We start from the raw sequence: 19,980 nt of genomic DNA, 5'->3' as shown, positions 1-19,980 counted from the left end.
AAGCTGGGGCGCCTCGGGTCCTGCCTGTAGCGTTTTGTTCCGCGCGTCGAGCCTGTCATCCGCGCCGGCGCCGCGGGAGGCCCCCGGGCAGCAGATGAGCGGCGAGTGTCGCGGAGGAGCTCACGGGCACCGCTCTTGGCCGGCCTGCCTGCCTCTTGCCCTGGGTTTAGTTCCTCAGCAGGGAGAAGACGCTCTTGTAGATGGGCTCTGGGGTGGAGCCGCTCTAACCGCTTTTGCCTTCTCGTTCATTGCCTTTCTTCCAGCTCGTGGCGAAAATCTTACTCAGGTGCTCTTATGGCCATCTTTGCCCTAGTGTCGCCCTTATTACACCTCAGTTTGAGTTTGGATGGTTGGTTTTGTGGCTTTTTTGTATTCCTAACTAATGAATATATTTCATAATCGGTACAGCAGAATTGCCGCTTATGGATGCTCTCCTTTCAAAATTATTATCAATTATGAACCTGTGTAAGGGCTAAATAGTAAGTGCGTATGTGGCAAGCAAGTTATTTATGTGAGTACTTTTGTGCTAGCTTAATTCACTAGCACAATGTAGCAGTCACAATGAAAACGTAGTAGCCTAGGTGTTGCGTACTAGCAATTGGAAAGTATGTTTTGGCAAATTTGAGTTTTAATCTAGCAACCAGTGTCAACTCAGACTTTTAAAAATAAAAAAGAGTCAGAAGGCGGAGTTCACTCTGCAAGTTCATTGGTCCAGCGTTCAAATTCATAACTTTGCCCTGTTTCTTGCAAAACCTATTTGGATGAAGGGGTTTTGTGCCTAGGTGTGTGACTGTAAGAACTAAGCAACTGTAAGTCTTATTTACGGTGCTGCAGCATTCACTGAACTGCAAGGGGTTTATGATTTGGGGGGAGGGAGGATGTTTTCATTAGTTTGTTTGTAAGGAGCTTTATGTGTTTAGGGTTTTGGGACAGCAGTGTATTTTCTTTTGGTGGGTTTGGTTTGTTTGTTTTTTTTTAAGTATGACCTAGGGCTAGAACAAAAACCTCTGAAGGTATAGATTAGACAAACCCTGCTACAAATTTGCTTTTTTGCTTAAATTATAATTTTCAGGAAGACTTAGGTCCTTTCTACACTTGGGAATTTGTGTTCAGCATTTTTAAAATGCAAGGTCACAAGCCTGTTAGTCCAATTTAATAGAGGAGGTATTTTCATCCTGCACTACTGCAGAAGGTTTCTGTTAGCACAATATTTGCCTTGCCTTTGTCCATACAGATAACAAAACAGAAAGCCGGAGCAGCTGAGTGGGAAATCTGTTTTTCAGTTTTCTGCTAGCTGTAATTGCATTGCAGACTTGTAAAAGGTCTGGCACCGCCGGGATTACTATTAATGAACAGCTGGTGATCTGGTTTGATTTTCTTCCCTTAAAGCACCAGGAAGACTCCAGTGAGAATTTGAGTGTGGCAAGTTAGCAGAGGAGAGGAATTGTTGTTTCCATCCCATGGATCCCTTGGGTGCTCCTTCCCAGTTTGTGGATGTTGACAGTCTGCCAGGCTGGACTGATGCCTATGAGGCTAAGCAGCTGGACTCTCCCCAAAATCCTGTTGAAAAAGCTCAAGCTGATGTTAGATCACCTTTTCCATACAGGAAAGACATCAATGAGAAAATAATCTTATGGTAAGTTCCGTGTGGCTCTGGTACATTTGCCATCACTTCTCCATTTACTGTGGGATCCAATTGCCTCATACACAATCGTTGCTATAGAATAAAGCCTTCAAGCCTTCTCTCCTTGAATCAAACATTTCAAGTCTGGGAAGTAAATAATCTTTTTGTTCAGTGTTCTATTTAATATCTTTATCAATGATCCGGATGAAGGGTTTGGGTGCACTCAGAGTAAGTTTGCACCTGACACCAAGTTAGGCAGGAATGTTGGTCTGCTTGAGGGTAGGGAGGCTCCACAGGGGGATCTGGAGGGGCTGAATTGATGGGCTGAGGCCAGTGTATGAGGTTCAACAAGACTAAATGCCATGTCCTATCCTTGGATTACAACAGCCCCCTGCAACACTACAGGCTTGGGGATGAGGGGCTGGAAGCTGCCCAGTAGAAAAGGATCTGGGGGTGCTGGTTCACAGCCGGCTGAATATGAGCCAGCAGTGTGCCCAGGCAGCCAAGAAGACCAAAAGCATCCTGGCTTGTATCAGCACTAGTGTGGCCAGCAACAGGAGGGAAGTGATTTATTCCCCTGCACTCAGCACTGGTGAGGCTGTGCCTCCCGGTGAAGGGCAATGAAGCTGGTGAAGGAACAAATCCTGTAAGGAGCAGCTGGGGGAACTGGGGTTGTTCAGCCTGGAGAAAAGGAAGCTGAGGGGAGACCTTATCACTCTCTACAACTACCTGAAAGGAGGTTGTAGTGAGGTGGGGATAGGTCTGTTTTCCCAAGCAACAACTGACAGAACAAGAGGGAATGGCTTCAAGGTGTGCCAGGAGAGGTTTGGGCTGGACATTAGGAAGAATTTCTTAATCCCTGGAGGTATTAAAAGACATGTAGATGTCATGCTGAGGGACATGGTTTAGTGGTGGGTTTAGGAGTGCGGGGGGAATGGTCGGGCTCTATGATCTTATTCCCCTGCACTCAGCACTGGTGAGGCTGTGCCTCCCGGTGAAGGGCAATGAAGCTGGTGAAGGGTAGGGAACAAATCCTGTAAGGAGCAGCTGAGGGAACTGGGGTTGTTCAGCCTGGAGAAAAGGAAGCTGAGGGGAGACCTTATCACTCTCTACAACTACCTGAAAGGAGGTTGTAGTGAGGTGGGGATAGGTCTGTTTTCCCAAGCAACAACTGACAGAACAAGAGGGAATGGCTTCAAGGTGTGCCAGGAGAGGTTTGGGCTGGACATTAGGAAGAATTTCTTAATCCCTGGAGGTATTAAAAGACATGTAGATGTCATGCTGAGGGACATGGTTTAGTGGTGGTTTTAGCAGTGCGGGGTGAATGGTCGGACTCTATGATCTTAAAGGTCTCTTCCAACCAAAATGATTTTATGAGTCTATGATTTTATCCTGCTTTCATTTCTGTGTTTTACATCAGTGTTTCTTTGTTCATGTCATTCTTGTGGCTTGCTTTGGGCTCTCCACTTGCCCCCTCCCTTTCTTTCTTCTTTCTGTGTTCTGTCTCCATGGTTTTCTACCAAAATCGATTGATAAAGTAGTGTTCTGAGGTGAGCTTACAGGAAAGAAAAACTGAGGGAGTAACTCAGATATTTGAACCTGCTCTCTAGACAAGTAATTCTTTGTTAATCAATGCAAAGTGAGAAGTATTTTTCAGGGACACAGATTCAGAGATAAGGCTGAACCTCTTTCTGGTTAATAGATGCAGGAAATGGGACTGTCCATGGATTTTCTGAAGAGAGCAGTTAAAGGTTAAAGATGTCTTCTGACTTGAGCTTGGGTGTAATAAATGTGTGTAATTTGAACTGTTATTTTAATGTCTTCCTGTGCATGGGAATCTTTATTTCCCTTGTTATGCCCTTTGATCGCAAAATCTCTAATGGCTGCTGCTGTCACAAAAAGCGGGTCAGAGTTCTGCTACTCCATTGTCTCTTATGCATTTCTGTTTTGTTTGTCTTCTGCATGTCTGATCATCAGACAGTAGAATGAACATGATCAAATTGCGATTTCACAGTGTCAGAACAAAAGAAATGAAAACTTGTCTAGCTGTGGTGTCAGTCTACATCCTCAGTGGTCTCAGGAAGAGAGCAGCAGTAAGGTGCCCTGGATGGTGTATATGCAAACTTTAAAAAGTACGCTGAAAAAGTTGTTGAAGATTTGAAAGTAATATGCCCCAAGGACTGTCCTCTTACCTTCAAGAGAGAATACGTGGGGGTTTTTTAACACATCGCATTCCATCAGTTTAGCACACTGCTTCACATGTCCTGCTAGTTGAACTGCCCGATGTGCAGCTAGAACACTGTCTGTTCTACATACATCACTAAGTTACTGTTGAGGCTGGAAGTTTTTAAGGAACGGGTAGGTTGCATGCGATGTTTCTTCATTCTTTGACTCGCATCATTCAGAGTCGAAGGATGGTTCTGCGTGGAGATCATGTCAAGGTACTCTACTGTTAGTGCTTTAACTTGGCACTTCCTTGCTTGTCAGCACTTCTTTGAGAATATCCTGCTTAATCTTGCATTTAGCCTGCAATAAACTGTTTCCTTGTTTCCTCAGGAAAGGAGATGTAGCGTTACTGAATTGCACAGCCATAGTAAATACCAGTAATGAGTCTCTCACTGATAAGAATCCAGTATCTGAAAGTATATTCATGCATGCTGGGCCTGACCTGAGGGATGAACTCCAGAAGCTCAAAGGTAAGTGCCTGGAGACATTTCTATTGTATTCAAGTCTACTGTCCTTGCATAGTCCTTGCAAGTATCAGGATTTGGGCATAAACTAAAATCAAGGTATAGCTTTTATTTTCCCCCAACATCTGGTGTTAATGTTAAATAAATGGAGGAAACTCATGCCAATCTAGTCTCTTTTTACCATTCAGATCATTGAAAATCTGTGGCAGATGTTTGAGTCGTTGAGCCCTTAATTTGTGATACAATAATTCCCATTGTCACCTGAAACCAGTTAGAGTAGTTAGCTTGTCAGAGCTTTTACTCGAGGAGTCAGTCTTGTACCTCATAAGAGTTTGCTCTTACCCTGTTTGGTGTGTATACACTGCGGAAGACAGGCGCTGAAGTTGACCACTGCAGAAATTCAATGGGTCTTGTATATACTTGATGTACCCTCTTTCAGGCTATTAATATAAGTGCACAATCTTTCAGGAAACTATGTTAATAATAGATGGATTCATAAAACGCTGCATGTCTAGATAAAGTCTTAGTGACTACTTAAACTGCTGAATTCATTTGCCTTTTCTGCACAACAAAAGGTTTTATTAGAAAGTTACAAGACCATCCCTAACGGAAGGCTATTCTGGAAATGCTGAAAAAAAAAAATTGCTTTACCTGGGTTCTTTATTAACCGGATTCATGGCCAATAATGAAGTTTACAAATGCTCAGCTTTATTTCCAGTCCCCATTAGATGACAACTTTCCTTATTTTGTCTGTGAGCTATGAAGAGTTCATAGTTATACAGAAGTCTGATACAGTTTGCAGTTAAGAGTTCGTGTTTCTAGGATGTACGGTACTGAGCTGATTTTTGAGAACGAGCTGGTCACTGAGTAGCACTGCTTACTCTCTTGGGTGACAAGAGAGTCTATCTCATTAGCATGTAGTTACAAAACAGATAGAAGAGCCATAATATTTATAGTAAAACTCTCAGTGGTTTAAACTACAGTTGAATAGGCATCCTCTGTTTTCATAAAACCTTATTTTGCAGATTCAGCTTGCTTTTTGTGAGTAACCTGAAAGTAAAACAGGAGGAAGAGCAAATGTTTCATAGGAGAGGGAAAAGTCAGTGTGTCCTTCAGGTAGAAACAACTGTTAAAATACAGCAGAATAATTAGGACCCTTCTATCGGTGCCGGAAACTTGGGGTTTTTGTGTGCACTGTGAGGTGGGAAGAGAGTTACACTGCAGAGTCCTTTAAAACCTGAGATGTCAGCTCCGTAGGGAATTATTTGTGAAAGTTGGGCTTGGCTTCTTAAATTCCCCTTTACCATGCTGAGTTATGTGTAGTTTTGCATCCTCCAATCCTGTGGTGATACTGATGTCTTATCTCTGAATGCAATCTGTAGGTCCTCTACTCCCTGTATGTGACAGTTTAGTTCTAATCTTGTGACTAGAACTTTTCAGAAATAAGTTTTTCTGTGACACTCCACCAGCATCTTGCATGGGGGAGGAAAGAGAGGCTGTGTTACAGCTTTGGCTTTTGTGCACCCTTAAAATCTTTGTCATGGTAGCAGAAGTTTAAGGGAGCTTAGTTAAAAAAATTAGTTGATGATTCTTTTGTCACCTCTGCCTTTTTATGCTCTTTCCCATTCGAACTTTTTTCATAGGAGAATGCCCTTGGGAAAAAATGAAAATGTATGGTCTTTTCTCTAAAGCTGGAAAATGAGTGTAGTGGGGATTTTCAGTTGGTTCTCTCCTGCTTTATTGCTACTGCTGGGTATATATTAATAATTTGTAGAAGAAAAATCACGATCTTAAAGCATGTGATGTGCTGACCTTTCAAAGGCCTGTGCTTTCTTTAAGGCTCAGCTAACTCGTGCATTCCTGAGAACAGCCAAAGGTCCAGGCTTGCAAATGAAGTGCTATTGATATATGCTTGCCTATCAACACATACTTTTTGCAGTCTAATAAAGACCTTCTGTAACAGCAATGCATAGGAGTCTTCCAGTCGCAGTGAGACTTTCTCCCGTACACACTTCATACGGAAGATTCAGAGTTTCCATTTCTATCTTGGAGAGAAGCTGTTCTAATGTGTGAAATCTCACAGGATAAAAAATAAGATCTTGATTCTGTTCCCAGTTTTGCTACAGACGTTGACCTGTGCAGCTCACTCTACTAGCTCACCTCACCCTGTATCTTAAAATAGGAATAATGCTTGCCGTCCACTTTAGTTTTATGAATTTTGTAGAGATGTCTAGGCAGAAGGCATTTGGGAAGTACTAAGTGTGATGTAGGTGTAGTTAGAAATTACTAATGCTACATCTGGTTGTCTGAATCTATTAGTTTCCCTACTGAATTGATAAACGTACCTCAGTCAAATTTGCTTCATTCTTTTTCACAAGACAGTTTTTCCTACAGGTCTTAGCTTGCTTTTTTCATGTTGTGTGACTTGGATGGTCCACAGAGGAAGAATAGTGACTTGATACCTGATATATTAAGTGTTTTGGTTTTAACTTCTACTTTTTCCATATTGTGTTTATTTAGTTGCTGTCTTGAGCCGAGGTGTCTTAGAGGATGTGCAGTAATTCAGAAGAGTATGCTTTGTTTTAGTATGCTGTTTTATTCCTTCTGAAGAAACAAGGTGGAGGTCTATAGAAGCTAGTGGTGTGAGGTATCGGATGAAAAAGTCTACAGATGTTGGCGTAAAGGTGGCGTAGTGTTTCCATTAAAAAAGCCATGCTTAAAGTCTTAAGTAGGAGAGCTTCTCAACTTGGAATGTGTCTTGCCATAAAATATGGTTTCATGCATGCTGATAAGCCTGCCTGAGCACCCCAAGGACCAGAGTGGAGGGAGAGAGGTGAACACTTCTATTCAATGGGCAGCCTCATGATTGACTTAAGCCAAACTACTGCAGTGCTGCTGCCAGAAGGGTGGTTGCAGCTACTTGCTCATGTCTCATTCCTTTTTGTGGGCACTAGCAATCTATAAGATCAGGTTGAAAGCTAATCCAGTGAAAATATTAGTTTTCAACCAGATCAGAAAGCTGAAGTGCAGCTGTACAAACAGAAGGAAGAAGGTGGAAAATGCTCGTCTTTGAGGGTAGGGAAAGAGAAAGACTAGAAATACTTCTTCAGGTGTTCAGAACTGGACCAGAGTAGATTTGAGTGAAGAAGGGGAGAGTTAGCAGACTTCTAGGTGCCAAAGCAAAAACAGTCTTCAAATGCAGTAGCTGTTCCTGGATTTTTCATTATCAGAAACATACTGACAAACTGAAGGGAATAGAGAGGTCTGTGGATGTCATTGAGGGTTCTGACAAACTGATTTTCTTTATAAGAAATGACAGGAATTAAGTAGGAGTAACTTGCAGGGAATAGACAAAGAGCAGACAAAAGCAAAAAGGGATAAAGACGTGAAGTGCGCTAGCATGCAGTCAATGATCCTAGAGTGTGTAACTAGTGGAGGGTGCTGTGAATGGAACGGTTAGATACTGCTTGAACTTCCTTGCCTGGAGACTATATACCTAGTCTGTCAAGAAACTGTGATCTCCATGAGAATCGTGCTTCTGCCTTGTGGACGTGAAGAAACTTGTAAAACAAAGCAAGCCAACTTGTTCTGGCAGTGCAGGTGAAAAAAGTGCTTGATGTATTCATTTTTAATAACTTTGCTGCCGGCTGGTGGGTTTGATTAAGGAGGCTTGCTTTCATCCAAAAGCAATCTCCCCAAACCAAGTTGTTAAATTCAGAAGGACTTTTTGCTGCGGGTTGTATAGCATATTTGTGTATCAGTTCTCTGCACATTGTTAAATCATTTCTCCCTTTGGCTCTGTGCGTAGTATAGTAAGCTCTGCCATTAAGACAGCATTTCTAACACTTTCTGGTTTGTCCTTGTATGCATAGTTTTAAAACCGAGAGGAATGAGCATAGCTCTCACCTCCTCTCACCTGACTAGGTGATACTAAGCAGCTGTTATGAGATAAGGATGATATCGTTAATATTTGATGTCTAAAACACTGTCTTCTGTATATGAATTGGTGTTGTTTGACTTTGGAGGAAGTCAAGGGCTTGAATACTTTTGGCTTTCTTATCATGACATTGGCATTTATCCTTGTATTTATTTTTTTTCAGGGTGCAGGACAGGCGAGGCTAAACTCACCAAAGGCTTTAATTTGGCTGCACGTTTCATCATTCACACAGTGGGACCCAAATACAAAAGCCGGTATCGCACAGCAGCTGAGAGTTCTCTATACAGCTGTTACCGGAACGTCCTGCAGCTTGCAAAGTAAGCACGCTGCAGCTTACATGAGGGTTTGCTATCCATGGCACGTCTTTTCTGGATATGTGGGTCTGCACAGAGGCCAAATGGTTGTGAATATCTTTTCATGATTAGTGGATCTGGCTAAGGACATGAAAGCATCAGTGGTTTCATGGCATACTTCATGCCTTTTGTTATCCACGTTGCGATGTAGATAAAATGTGCAGAGAGATCTGGGCTGATTCAAGTCCTGAAACAGTGTAGCGAGAGCTGCGCAGCGTTCAGGTACTCTGAGGAGAAGCTGCGTTGATAATTACATTGGGTTCTGTGCCATGAGAAGCTTTAAGTGAGCTTCCTCAAGCAGCCACTTCATGTGTCTCTGCAGCCACATGGACCTACCCTCAGGCAGATCTGACTGCTGATCAACTCATGTATTTGGCCTTTCTGCCTTCATTCAACAGCCATCTAAAATTCTAAGTCAGGGTGTTTCTAAATGCACAGTTGCTGCAGATGGGTATGTAGTTTTTCCTCTTTCGTCTGTGGTATTTCCTACTTCCTCTTAGCTAACGGGTTTTTTTTTCTTTCCATTTTTCTGTGTTCTTTCCTGTATTTTGTTCTTGTCCTGCAACAGCTGTCGTAGTGGTACCAGTCACAAAAAATGCCTGAACAAGAACAACGTCAGAAAATGTATTTAACAATTTCTTAGGGTTGGGAAGATCAACTGTTCCAAGTCTATGTTACAGTGCAGTAGTAACTGTTTCATAATCAGGGTAACAGCTAAAGTTTCAAGTATGTCCCAGTTTTGTTCTTTCTCAGAAGTAACAAGCAAAGTCAGACCTGGGTTGAAACACGTTAAAAACTATTTAAAAATTCTAATAATTCTGCTTATTGAATTCTGAGTGCCTTTCAGCCGATCTGTTCTCTAGAGTAAACTGCTCTGGTAAGTGTTGGCCACCCCTCTGCTTTACTCTCTAAAAATGTGGCTCTTTGCTGGAAGAGTATTGCTGATCTTAAAGTATGTATCATTCTGTGCCAACGATTGTCTAACCATACCTAGGACTGAATAAGCCACCTTAGTCTGTGTCCAGATCTCTAACAAAACAAGTGATAGGTGAGGTGGAAGAACAGGAGAATTTTTGCAATAAAGAGAACCTTCTCTTCCCCCTTTCTCCTAGCTGTCAATCCTATACAGGAAGGAAAGTATTTTGGAAAGGATTGCAAGAAGCTTGAGGGAAGAACTTTTTCCTTCAGGATATGAGAAACTGCAGGAACAATGTAGCGAGGTAGAAGGAGAAATCGGAGAACAAACACAAGAGTGAACAGTGTGGAATCATTAATGGTTCCCTCCTTCCTTCTGCAAAAACCTCAAAGAGGGTTGCTGCTGCATAGAAGCAGGATAAATTTACTGGTGTTGCCTACTGTACTGACAGACATTTGTTCTCATCTAACAGTCTATTAATTCGTTGCTCTTTTTCTGGATTTTAGGGAACAGGCAATGTGCTCTGTAGGATTTTGTGTCATTAACTCTCTGAAAAGATGCTACCCCTTGGAGGATGCAACCCACATAGCACTGCGTAAGTTTGTTGGAAAGTGCTGTAAACTGGAGTAGCAGATTGCTTACTGCTCACAGACTGCTGTTCGTATGGGGAAACGCGTATGGGGGCTGTAGTTTGTTACAGGCTGTAAAAAGGCAAGGCCTTCCGTGATTGATCAGGAAATGGAGAATAAAAACAAGTGATCCTTTCTCTGTTGAGAGGTCATCAGTAAAGATCCTTGGGAATCTGTGTTGGAACTTGCAGTCTTCAATATCTTGATTAATACCCTGCAAAAGATGCTGAACAGAGAAGTGAGAGAGTTTGCTGGTAACAGAAAATTCTTGGGAATAACAAAGATGAGGCCTTACTGCTGAAGAGCTGTAGTTGGACCTCAAACAACAGAGTGAATTTCATCTGTTGTATTAGTGTCATCAATATATCCAAACGTGAAATGATATTCTCCCCTCCCTGACCCATCCCTCTATGCTTCCGCCTTCACACACAAAATGATAGGCTAATCCTGGGGAGCCAAGTCTTGAGATTATAGTAGTTCCATGAAAACAGTGCTCGGGAGTTCAAAACAGCAAGCTGAGTAAGACACAACAAAACTAAGTACGTTATGCTCTAAATCTGTGTTTCGTTGACCCCTTAAAGGTGCACATTCAGAAAGAATATAGTAGGACTTGTGTAGTACGTGCTTGAGGAGGTCAACAAGAATAGGGAAAGGGAAGAAATAGCTGAGTAAGCTAAAGTCTTTTTCAAACTGAAATACACTGAACTTGAAGGGAGTGTGACAGATGTCTGTAAACTTACCAGTGTCATGAAAATAGTGAATAGGAATCACGTGTTCATGTCTCCCAAAATGAGAACCTTCAAACAAATGCTAGGATGAATCACCTTCAGATCAAACAAGGGGGAATGTTTCTTATGCTTACGCTTTTTGTTTTATGGAACTTCTTACCAAAAAGCATTGTAGATACTTAAAGTTTTCAAACTTGTTTGGGTTCCAGAGTAAACTGTATTAAAGAAAAAAATGAAGGCTACTAAAAACAAATCAGATAATTTCCTAGGCTGAAAATACTTAATGAATAGAAACATGCTTGGAGCAGAATACTTGCCTGGCTTTTACTTTTCCCTTTTCTCTTTTGACTTTCTCAATTTTGTTGTCCTGCTCCTGTCTGCTTTCCACCACTACCACCCAGCCCCTGGACCTTCCTGCATGGTGCTCCTGCACGATAGTGAAGTTGTTGCAGATGGAAGGATTGGGTTTTTTGCTTGCTGTGCGAACTGACTGGAGAAAACTTTCTTGCCCTCAGTTTAGCAGAGGTGCTGATACTGAAGAAACAGATTAGTCCATTGTTTTTTCTGCTATCTTCCTGATGAGTGAGACATCCGAAAACATCTGCTAACATAGGTTCAGAAAGCTGTTTGCTGTGGAACTCCACAACTGCATTTGTCCCATGAAGTAGTGTTGCCGGTCAACCCAATTACACATTAATTTCTCTACAGGAAGTATTTCATAATAGCTCTTTTTTTTTTCCTTTGCTGTTTCTTGAAGAACTCACACTAATATGTTCTCTGTGGAGCAGACTATTTTTCCTTTATCACTCTTCTGTTGTCTCTGTAGGCCTGTATGCTACTTGATAAAATACTGCTAGACCAATGTATTTGTTTGGACGCTTTCTTCCTTGGCAGTCTGATAGGAAAGCGTTTGAAAATCCTGACCTATGTCAAGATCATTGCAGCTCAAGGACCTCATCAGTACAAGGATATGTCTGTCTGGGAGCTTGGTTACAAAACACGGGTTTTTTTCCCCTCAGCTGCAAATGCTTAGGAGCTTGACTGTGTCCCTGGTAACTTAGAGCACAATGACTTGTTCTAGGGATGTATGGTTTTGGCAGTTTGCACAGGACTCTGTAAAGGAAGGACTTGGCTTTTGCAGGGCCACAGAATCACGTTCCACAAAGTGAGGAATACCTAGTAAGCTGAAATCAGAGCGAGACTTTTTCTCTTTTTGTATCCGTCTCTAAAGTGAGCCTCAGGAGAGAGTGGAGATGAAATGTCCAATATGACCAACAATCCATTTGGTGTATTAAACTACCATGTAATCCACACTTCCAATGCAGCCTGTGGAGCTATTTCATTTGAGAGAGATGTGTCTCTATTCTGCACTATGTTGACTTGTCTCTTGTGATAGTGTGTGTAAATTTCTCCTCCTGTTTTCCTAACTACCTTTAGTCTTCTTCCTGCAGGCACAGTTAGAAGGTTCCTGGAGATTCATGGAGAGACTCTGGAGAAGGTGGTGTTTGCAGTCTCTGAGCTTGAAGAGGTATTTCCTTGATGTTCCTTCCACCGAAATTCATGAGCATGTTTGATCTTCTCTGCAGCAGTATTAACTCCTGCGCTGCAGAGCTGTGGTCCCACACCTTTGGTCGCACAGCATCCTTCTCTCTCCAGTACTGTTTATGCTCTTGGCAGACACTATGGACACGGTCAGAATCTTTCCACTTCTGGCTTCTATGTTCCTGAGCCATGAACAGGGGCCAATACTAGAGGTTATAGCGTGCAGCTGAGCTCTCTGCCAAACAGAAAGGAAATTCCTTGTACAAGATTTCCTCCTCACACAATGCTGCTTCCCTTGTACTTTATAAGGGTTGGTTTAGCATGTCCAGAGATCGCCCACAAACATCTTAAACATTGCTTGCTGGCTTGTTGAAATAAGAAGCTTGACATTTAATGATCTGTGTTCAGACAGACGCTAGCAGTTTGAGTATTGATTTCTCTTGTATGTTGGACTTGCTAATGGCAGTTCCTGGGCAGAACACACATGCTGAGTTCAGGTTCTGTGGCATCTGGACGAGGAAAATAACTAACTTGTTGGGGGTTCTGAAACTGCTAATCAGTTGGAGAGAACACATTAAGTATTACAATTTTCAGTAGAGATTTTCACTGTTTTCCTCTGTGTGAGGAGAGCTTCTCTTGCTTATTTGTTGCTTTTTCTTTTTTCCCCAGTTAGATCACTAAAGGTAATCTGTGTAGTGGTGCCTTTTAAAGTAAGCAACCTTTGCTCCTTTGCTGAAGTGTGTCACCCATGCATGTTGTAACTTCATTACAAAGCTAAAGTATCTGCAATCTACCTGAGTTCCTGCAGGTTAAAGCAGAGTCCTCTCAAGGTCCTTTGCCAGTGTGTCAAAAAAAAAAAAAAACAAAGAACTTTTATCAAGGTTATCTGCCTTTATGGCCAGCTAATGGCTCAAAATAAACCACTGAGGGAAGTGGTACTTTGCCTCCAACTGCTGAGAAGGTCCCTGCTACAAGGGCAGCTGTTACTTAACTGAAGAGCAAGCGTGCATGATATACTCCTTCACATTTTTTGTTATTTGTAGGCCACTTACCAGAAGTTGCTGCCTCTGTATTTTCCAAGATCACTGGAAGAAGAGATCCAGTCCTTGCCTTACCTCCCTGCAGATATTGGCAATGCAGAAGGGGAGCCTGTAGTACCAGAGCGGCAGATCAGGATTACTGAAAAGCCCGGTGTTCCGGATGGTGAGTTCTTAGCTGAACTTTGGAATAAGTATCTCTGTGTGAGTGAAAGTCGATGGAAAAGCAGAAAAGGCACATGGGAAGCAGAGAAATGTTTTCCTACCCCACTCCACCTAAGGCAGGCTATAATGAAGACAGTTGTCAAGCTGCATTGTTGGCTTCCTGTGTTCCACATCAGTGACTTCTGCTTTCTGCCTCATTGTGTAGAGTGTTGCAGTTAGAGGATGTGGTAGAGGTGTTCTGTCTTTTTCTTTCTTGGGGGAGAGGTATCACTCCCTTTGTAAATTTTCCCCTGAAGTGATTGGGACTTTTGCAGGTTTTTTTGCAGAATCAAATGCGGCCCCTAACTTATAAAGGCATTATTGTTAAAATCTTGGTCTATTCTGATGTTGGTCTATCATACATATTGGCAAAGTGTTGCTTATTAACAAATGTTGTCTCAAATTATAAGATTCTGTTGATAGAGCATGTGTGTCAAACTAGTAGATGATCAATGAGAACTAGCAGAGACTCCCTGAAAGAGAGAAGATTCAACCCGGAGATGGGTGTTTGGGAAACGGTTGTCAAGGCTCAGTGAAAGAAGTCTTTGTAAAGAGGTTGTCTGGGTGTCAGGGCTAAGGAGGTGAGAGATATACAACAAAACACCTCAATATATAAATGGGCATAGCTGGCATGTTCTGCCATACTTACTAAGCAGTGCTCAATAGGTTTTACGCTTCTTCAGGTGAAGCCTTAAACCATCAAAAGGAGATAATTTGGGCTGGGTTTCAAAGGTTTTTCTACTTTTGTATGGCCCGTTGGGATATATGCAGTGAGGATACAGACAACTTCGTCTTCCTGTCACGATTTGATACCTGATGTACCTACTCCTGCTCATTGGGCTCCAGTTTGGGTGCTTGTTCTTTTTTTTTTCTCTCCCCCTGTCCAAACTGCTGGTTAGAGTGGTATTGGCAGCTGTAGCTGCTCAGTGTGAGGCATTCAACCACTGGTTAGTGATATATGAAATTACTGGTTTGCATATGCATATAGGAGCAAATGGGTGTGGTGGAATCCTGCACTTGTGTCCCTTTGCATGTCACACTAAAACAGAGAAATTCAGTTCCTACACAGGTAGGAAGGAGCCCAGAGAGGTAGTGCTGGCTGGTTAGAGTGGTATTGGCAGCTGTAGCTGATCAGTGTGAGGCGTTCAACCACTGGTTAGTGATTTATGAAATTACTGGTTTGCATATGCACATAGGAGCAAATGGGTGTAGTGGAATCCTGCACTTGTGTCCCTTTGCATGTCACACTAAAACAGAGAAATTCAGTTCCTACACAGGTAGGAAGGAGCCCAGAGAGGTAGTGCTGGAAGACTTAGTGGTATTCCTTGAGGACATCAAGAGCGTTCTGGTATTTCACCAGCAAGCGAGCCTGTGCTTTCACACTTCATCAGAGTCATGTTGTAAACAATACTATAAAAATATCTAAACTCAGTTTACCTCCAGCTTTACAGCATCTGTTCAGGCAGTGTCAGTGATAGAAGAAGTGATCCCTTTCTACGCTACTGCTCCTAAACTGAATAAAGCTGCAGCAGCTGTCCCTCTGCATACTTATTTTCCCCCATGTGACAAGTAGGACAATTGTAAAGCCCAAGTCACTCTTTACAGACCTTGTTCCTTGAATGAGTTATCTGTTACCACTCTGTTACAAGCTGATGACTAGGATTAGCCCAGTTAGTTTCCAGGCAAACCAACATTTTTAAGGGAGTCCATAGTTATCAATCATGCTATAATCTGTCAGTGGTACTGGTGAGCTATCAGAGCCACATTAAGGTGCATCATGGGGTTTTTTGTGGTAGTTTGTAGCATGACTGCTGGGTTGGCTCACTGAAATATATGGCAGTTCATCAGCAGTATTGCTGTCTTGTACACAGCTTGAACATTTTACGCTACCTCTCTTTCTACTGCAGATGCTTCAGATGAAGAGGGTCTGGAGGCAGATTTGTCTTTCATTGGTTCCCATGCTTTTGCCCGCATGGAGGGAGATGTTGATAAACAGAGACGGCTCATCCTTCAGGGACAGTTGTCAGAGGCAGCACTGCAAAAACAGCATCAGAGGAAGTGAGAATTTCCTTGTCTGTGTGAATGTTTTGCATTAGTTAGCTGTTCAGAGGACCAACCCTCATGATGACTTTGTTTTCTGTAAAGCCTAACCTTCTGGCAAGGAAACACAGATAAAGCCTGATGTCACCCTGGATCACTGTGGTAGCCTCTTTGGCCTGAAGGGAGAAGGGAAGTGACAGTGGGGAGGAAAAGGGAATCTAGTGATGAGCCCACTGGCGTACCCAGTGCATCCAACCAGTTGCCTTATCTCTTTGCCACAAGATGTCACTGTTCTGTCACTGCTTTTTGTAGTGGGGTCACCTCCTTTCCATACTGCCCATTTGCTCAACCACCTCTGGGCAGATAGCAAAACGTTTTTTTCTTCCATCTTTCAAAACAGGAAGTTAAATGAATTCTGAGACTTTTTTCCTCTTCTCCCCCTCACCCCCTCCCCACTAACCCTAATGCACGTGATCTCTAGCATGGAAAGGGCTTCTAGAAGGTGTCCTCTTGAGGTACGATGCTTGGCTTGTTTTGTCAGATGAGGCACTTAGATGGTCACCATTCAAAGGAGGGAAAAGAAATCCATGCATGACACTGGTTGCTGTGTAGTTGTGTTCAACTTCTAGTCTTTTTAAATAAATTTTCTCTTTTTTTCACATTTTTTAAACACTGACACTGAGGTCAGACTTTTTTCTATTTAAATACATCTTTGCAGCCCAAGTGCAATGCCACTGTAGTTCCTGGTGTGTATTCATTGCCCCAGTGAAAAATCACTAAGAATGTAACTAAGACGCTCGAATCTGTCGTCTTCTCCACCCACCCCCACCCTCACTTTCCCTTAACAACATCATTGCTCCATAGGTCTGAAAACCATGATGTTAGAGAGAGGGTTCACACAGAAAGAGCTTATTTTGACCTCCTTTTGCCATTTACTTCTAATGCTAATCCGAAGGAGGATTAGATCTGACCAGATGTTTTTAACTTTCTAGTTATAATCGCTGGCTGTGTCAGGCAAGAGCTGAAGACCTCTCTGATATTGCTTCTCTTAAAGCCTTGTACCAGACAGGTAAGTTCAGAGTACCAATGAGTGATGTATATTGTCTTAAAGTAAAAATACAAGATAAAAATACAATATTTGATTTGGACTTGAGTAGGCAGTGAGTCATTTTATTAAGCTAGAAGCCTGGCCAAGACCTAGGCAACATCTCTGCAGTAAAGAAGGAAATCTTTCTTGGTTGGCTTTGAAAGACTGTGTGGTAAACTCCCAAACTGCTCACTCCCCTTTAACACTCTAAGGATATGTGCATATCCTGATTATGTGTAACTTGAGGTGTAAATCAGTACTGTTAGATTAAGCCAATGCAGAAGATGCTTTGTATGAGAATTCAGACTGAAAGAACTGTCTTCAGCCTTTTGTTACAAAGAAATGAATGTGGCTTTTAGATGATTAGTGTAGAGGATAAGCAATTACCAAAGCAACTTTTAATACAGCTTTCCTGAACAAAATTACTTGTTTTATTTCCCTCAGGTTAGGTTAGTGTGGTTATCCTCTGTGTCTCCTAGTACTAATAGCTGAGTACCATGGGCAGCACGTCTTGCAACCTTGAGTTCAGTAGACGGGGAGATTAGGGAGAGATTCAACAACCCAGTGGAGAGTTCAGTGGAAGAAATAGCTGCGAGGTCCTTGCAGCCTGGGAAGCAGTGATGGGGAACCTGTAGTTCATTGTCACTCTTTAGGTAATATCATACTCAGATGTAAAAACTTGCCGTAGTCCCAGGGGTTTATTGCTGCTTTTGCACCTGCATGACGGGAAGAAACAGGCAAGTAGTGAGGTTCTCAAAAGTATATTTTTCTGCAGATAAAGTCTGTTCAGCACTTAGGTTGATATCTTTGCCCTCCTGAAAATCCAAATACTTACCTTGAGCTTTATGCAAACACCAAGGCTGTGTGATACCTTCTACTCAGTAGCTGAAATTTTAAATTATTTTGTTTGCCTTAGACAAGGCTCCATCGGCTGCAGGAGGTCCATAAGAAGTGTCTGGGAATCTGTGCATTAGATTTTAGAGTCTGGTTTCTAGGAAGAAATTTGCTTTGGTGGTAGAACTACAAGTGAAGGCTTGCTGGGGTTTTTTTTGGTGTTCATTTTGGGAGATTTCTTATGACAACTGTGTTATTAACTGAGATTTAGGTAAACGTAGAGTACACAGGCAATGTAAAATTGCAGTCCTTAAGGCTTAAGTTTCTTGGATATTGCACCCCGTTTTGGATCAGAATAGCTTCTGGTACAGTGAGAAAGTAACTCTAAGAACATTTCCTCTGTTGTTGAGATGGAAACCAGATGTATTGCAAAAACTCTTGAGTTGTGGCTAGTTCTCCCCAGTTTGAAAGGGACCAACTCCAAAACCTGGCATGACCAAGGGAAGTTTAGAGATCTTTTTCTTTCTTTTGTAGGTGTAGATAACTGTGGTCGCACAGTGATGGTGGTGGTTGGAAGAAATATCCCTGTAACGTTGATAGACATGGAAAAGGTAAGGCTTTGTAAAATCAGAATTGTGCAGGCTGAATATGTATGTTCAGGATGGAAGAGTCTCATTAAAAGAGTAATTCAGTGTTAATACTAGAAACATTTTCTGTAGAAGACTTAGAAGAGATTAAATAGAAATTATTTTTATGGGCAGATAAAAATGTGTTCCTTTATAGAGCTCCTGTGTGTGTTGGGGTGGCTTTTTTCAAGGAGGAACTGGACTATTTTTAGAAAAATCAGGCCTAACATAGACTTCTTTTTCCTCTGAAGAAGAGACTTGCTTTGCTTCTATAATTGCCAAGACAAGTGAAATTTAGTTTTTCAAGGAAACAGCAAAAAATTATTTCTATTTCTGAGGTCAGCTAGACAAAGACAACATCTAAGTTATTGCAGTCAAGCTGAAGACCTAGAATGTTCACCTTGCTTTTGTGGCTGAAATGTAATGCCACTCAGCCCCACGGCTCCTGATTTGTGAGTGAATTCAAGGAAGCATGTTAAAATGTAATGCATCTGTGAAAGAGTCCTTTGCAAATACAATTTTTTTTTTAATTTTTTTTTTTGTCTCAGGCTCTTCTGTATTTCATCCACGTAATGGATCATATTGCAGTGAAGGAATACGTCCTGGTGTACTTCCATACACTCACAAATGATTACAATCAACTAGACTCTAATTTCTTGAAGAAGCTCTATGATGTTGTCGACACCAAGTGAGTGTCCATAAGCAAAGAACATCTTCTGGTGCTTCCTCTGTGCTGTGCAAATGTTTGTTATTTCTTCCATCTGGTTTCCCATTTATTTGTGAGAGAGTTTTGCTGGGACAAAGACCCAAATAAATAACAAAGGCAAGAGGAAGGAAGATACGTTTTCTTTCCTCCTCAAAACCATCTATTAAACCAGGAAGTTCTGTCATCTGTAATCTCCCTTCTGGAGCTGTTACAGAAGCCTTCTTGGGTGTGTTGTCTGCCTCTGTCCAGAGGTGCAGCTTCTGGAGTCTGGTTTTGTTAAAAGTATGTTGCTAGTTGTGAAGGAAGAGGCTTGGGTAACATTGGCAGTTAAAATTTGTCCATAATTTCCACTGTCCGTATAAAAGACTGCAGGCTATGGTGCCTTTACCTAAAAAATAATCATTCTGCTTCCCACCCACCTTATATTTTTCTGGTATCTGCTCTTATATTAGATCTAACTTTGTAAAATTACATCACAGGCACTTAAGCAAAATGACCTATGCTTTGGCAGTTAAGTTGTGTATGTAAGCTTAATTAGAAGTCACTTTGAAAGAACGTTTTCTTTCTCTAAACCAGGTACAAGAGGAACTTGAAGGCACTGTATTTTGTCCACCCAACATTTCGTTCAAAGGTGAGGTAAATAATTTAGTAAAAAATAAAAGTATATTTTGAGTGTTGGCAGAGCAGCATGTAAGACTGTAGTATGAGGAATATGGATGTATATAGAAGACTTCAAAAATTAGGCAGTATATTCTGGATCCACAGTTAGAATTTGGAGTTGATCTAGGTGTAGTCTTCCAGCCTTAGTGATAAGCTGAACCCCAACGTGGTGCAACTATCTGTGCTGTGTTTTGCATGTGCCCTTAACAGAGAGAGGTGGAAGCTTTGGATCTGATTTCTTTCAAAGATAAATATTTTGTTCTTTTTTCTACACTCTGGTTGGCAGAGTTGGCAACCATGACCAAAAACTCTGGGAATTTTTTCTTGTGTAGTTCATTTCCTGGATGTTTTACCTTTTTCTTTCCCT

General features: G+C 41.8%; 1 protein-coding gene across 1 annotated transcript in view; it reads left to right on the top strand.

Annotated features, from left to right (window-relative positions):
• The first annotated feature begins 1,389 nt into the window (after positions 1-1,389).
• The window catches only part of GDAP2 (ganglioside induced differentiation associated protein 2), a 24,196-nt gene continuing 5,605 nt past the window's right edge, over positions 1,390-19,980 (top strand). Inside the window, exons 1-11 of the mRNA XM_010137329.1 lie at positions 1,390-1,636; positions 4,181-4,320; positions 8,415-8,568; positions 10,027-10,115; positions 12,329-12,405; positions 13,463-13,622; positions 15,568-15,718; positions 16,693-16,769; positions 18,156-18,232; positions 18,796-18,935; positions 19,530-19,584. Coding sequence (XP_010135631.1) covers positions 1,461-1,636; positions 4,181-4,320; positions 8,415-8,568; positions 10,027-10,115; positions 12,329-12,405; positions 13,463-13,622; positions 15,568-15,718; positions 16,693-16,769; positions 18,156-18,232; positions 18,796-18,935; positions 19,530-19,584 — 1,296 coding nt within the window. The 5' untranslated portion in view covers positions 1,390-1,460. The remainder of the gene's footprint in view (positions 1,637-4,180; positions 4,321-8,414; positions 8,569-10,026; positions 10,116-12,328; positions 12,406-13,462; positions 13,623-15,567; positions 15,719-16,692; positions 16,770-18,155; positions 18,233-18,795; positions 18,936-19,529; positions 19,585-19,980) is intronic.

The sequence above is a fragment of the Buceros rhinoceros genome, unplaced genomic scaffold, assembly GCF_000710305.1.
Source record: "Buceros rhinoceros silvestris isolate BGI_N320 unplaced genomic scaffold, ASM71030v1 scaffold8690, whole genome shotgun sequence".
Lineage (NCBI taxonomy): Eukaryota > Metazoa > Chordata > Aves > Bucerotiformes > Bucerotidae > Buceros > Buceros rhinoceros.
The sequence above is the reverse complement of the archived record's forward strand: the minus strand, read 5'-3'. Positions and strand labels throughout refer to the sequence as shown.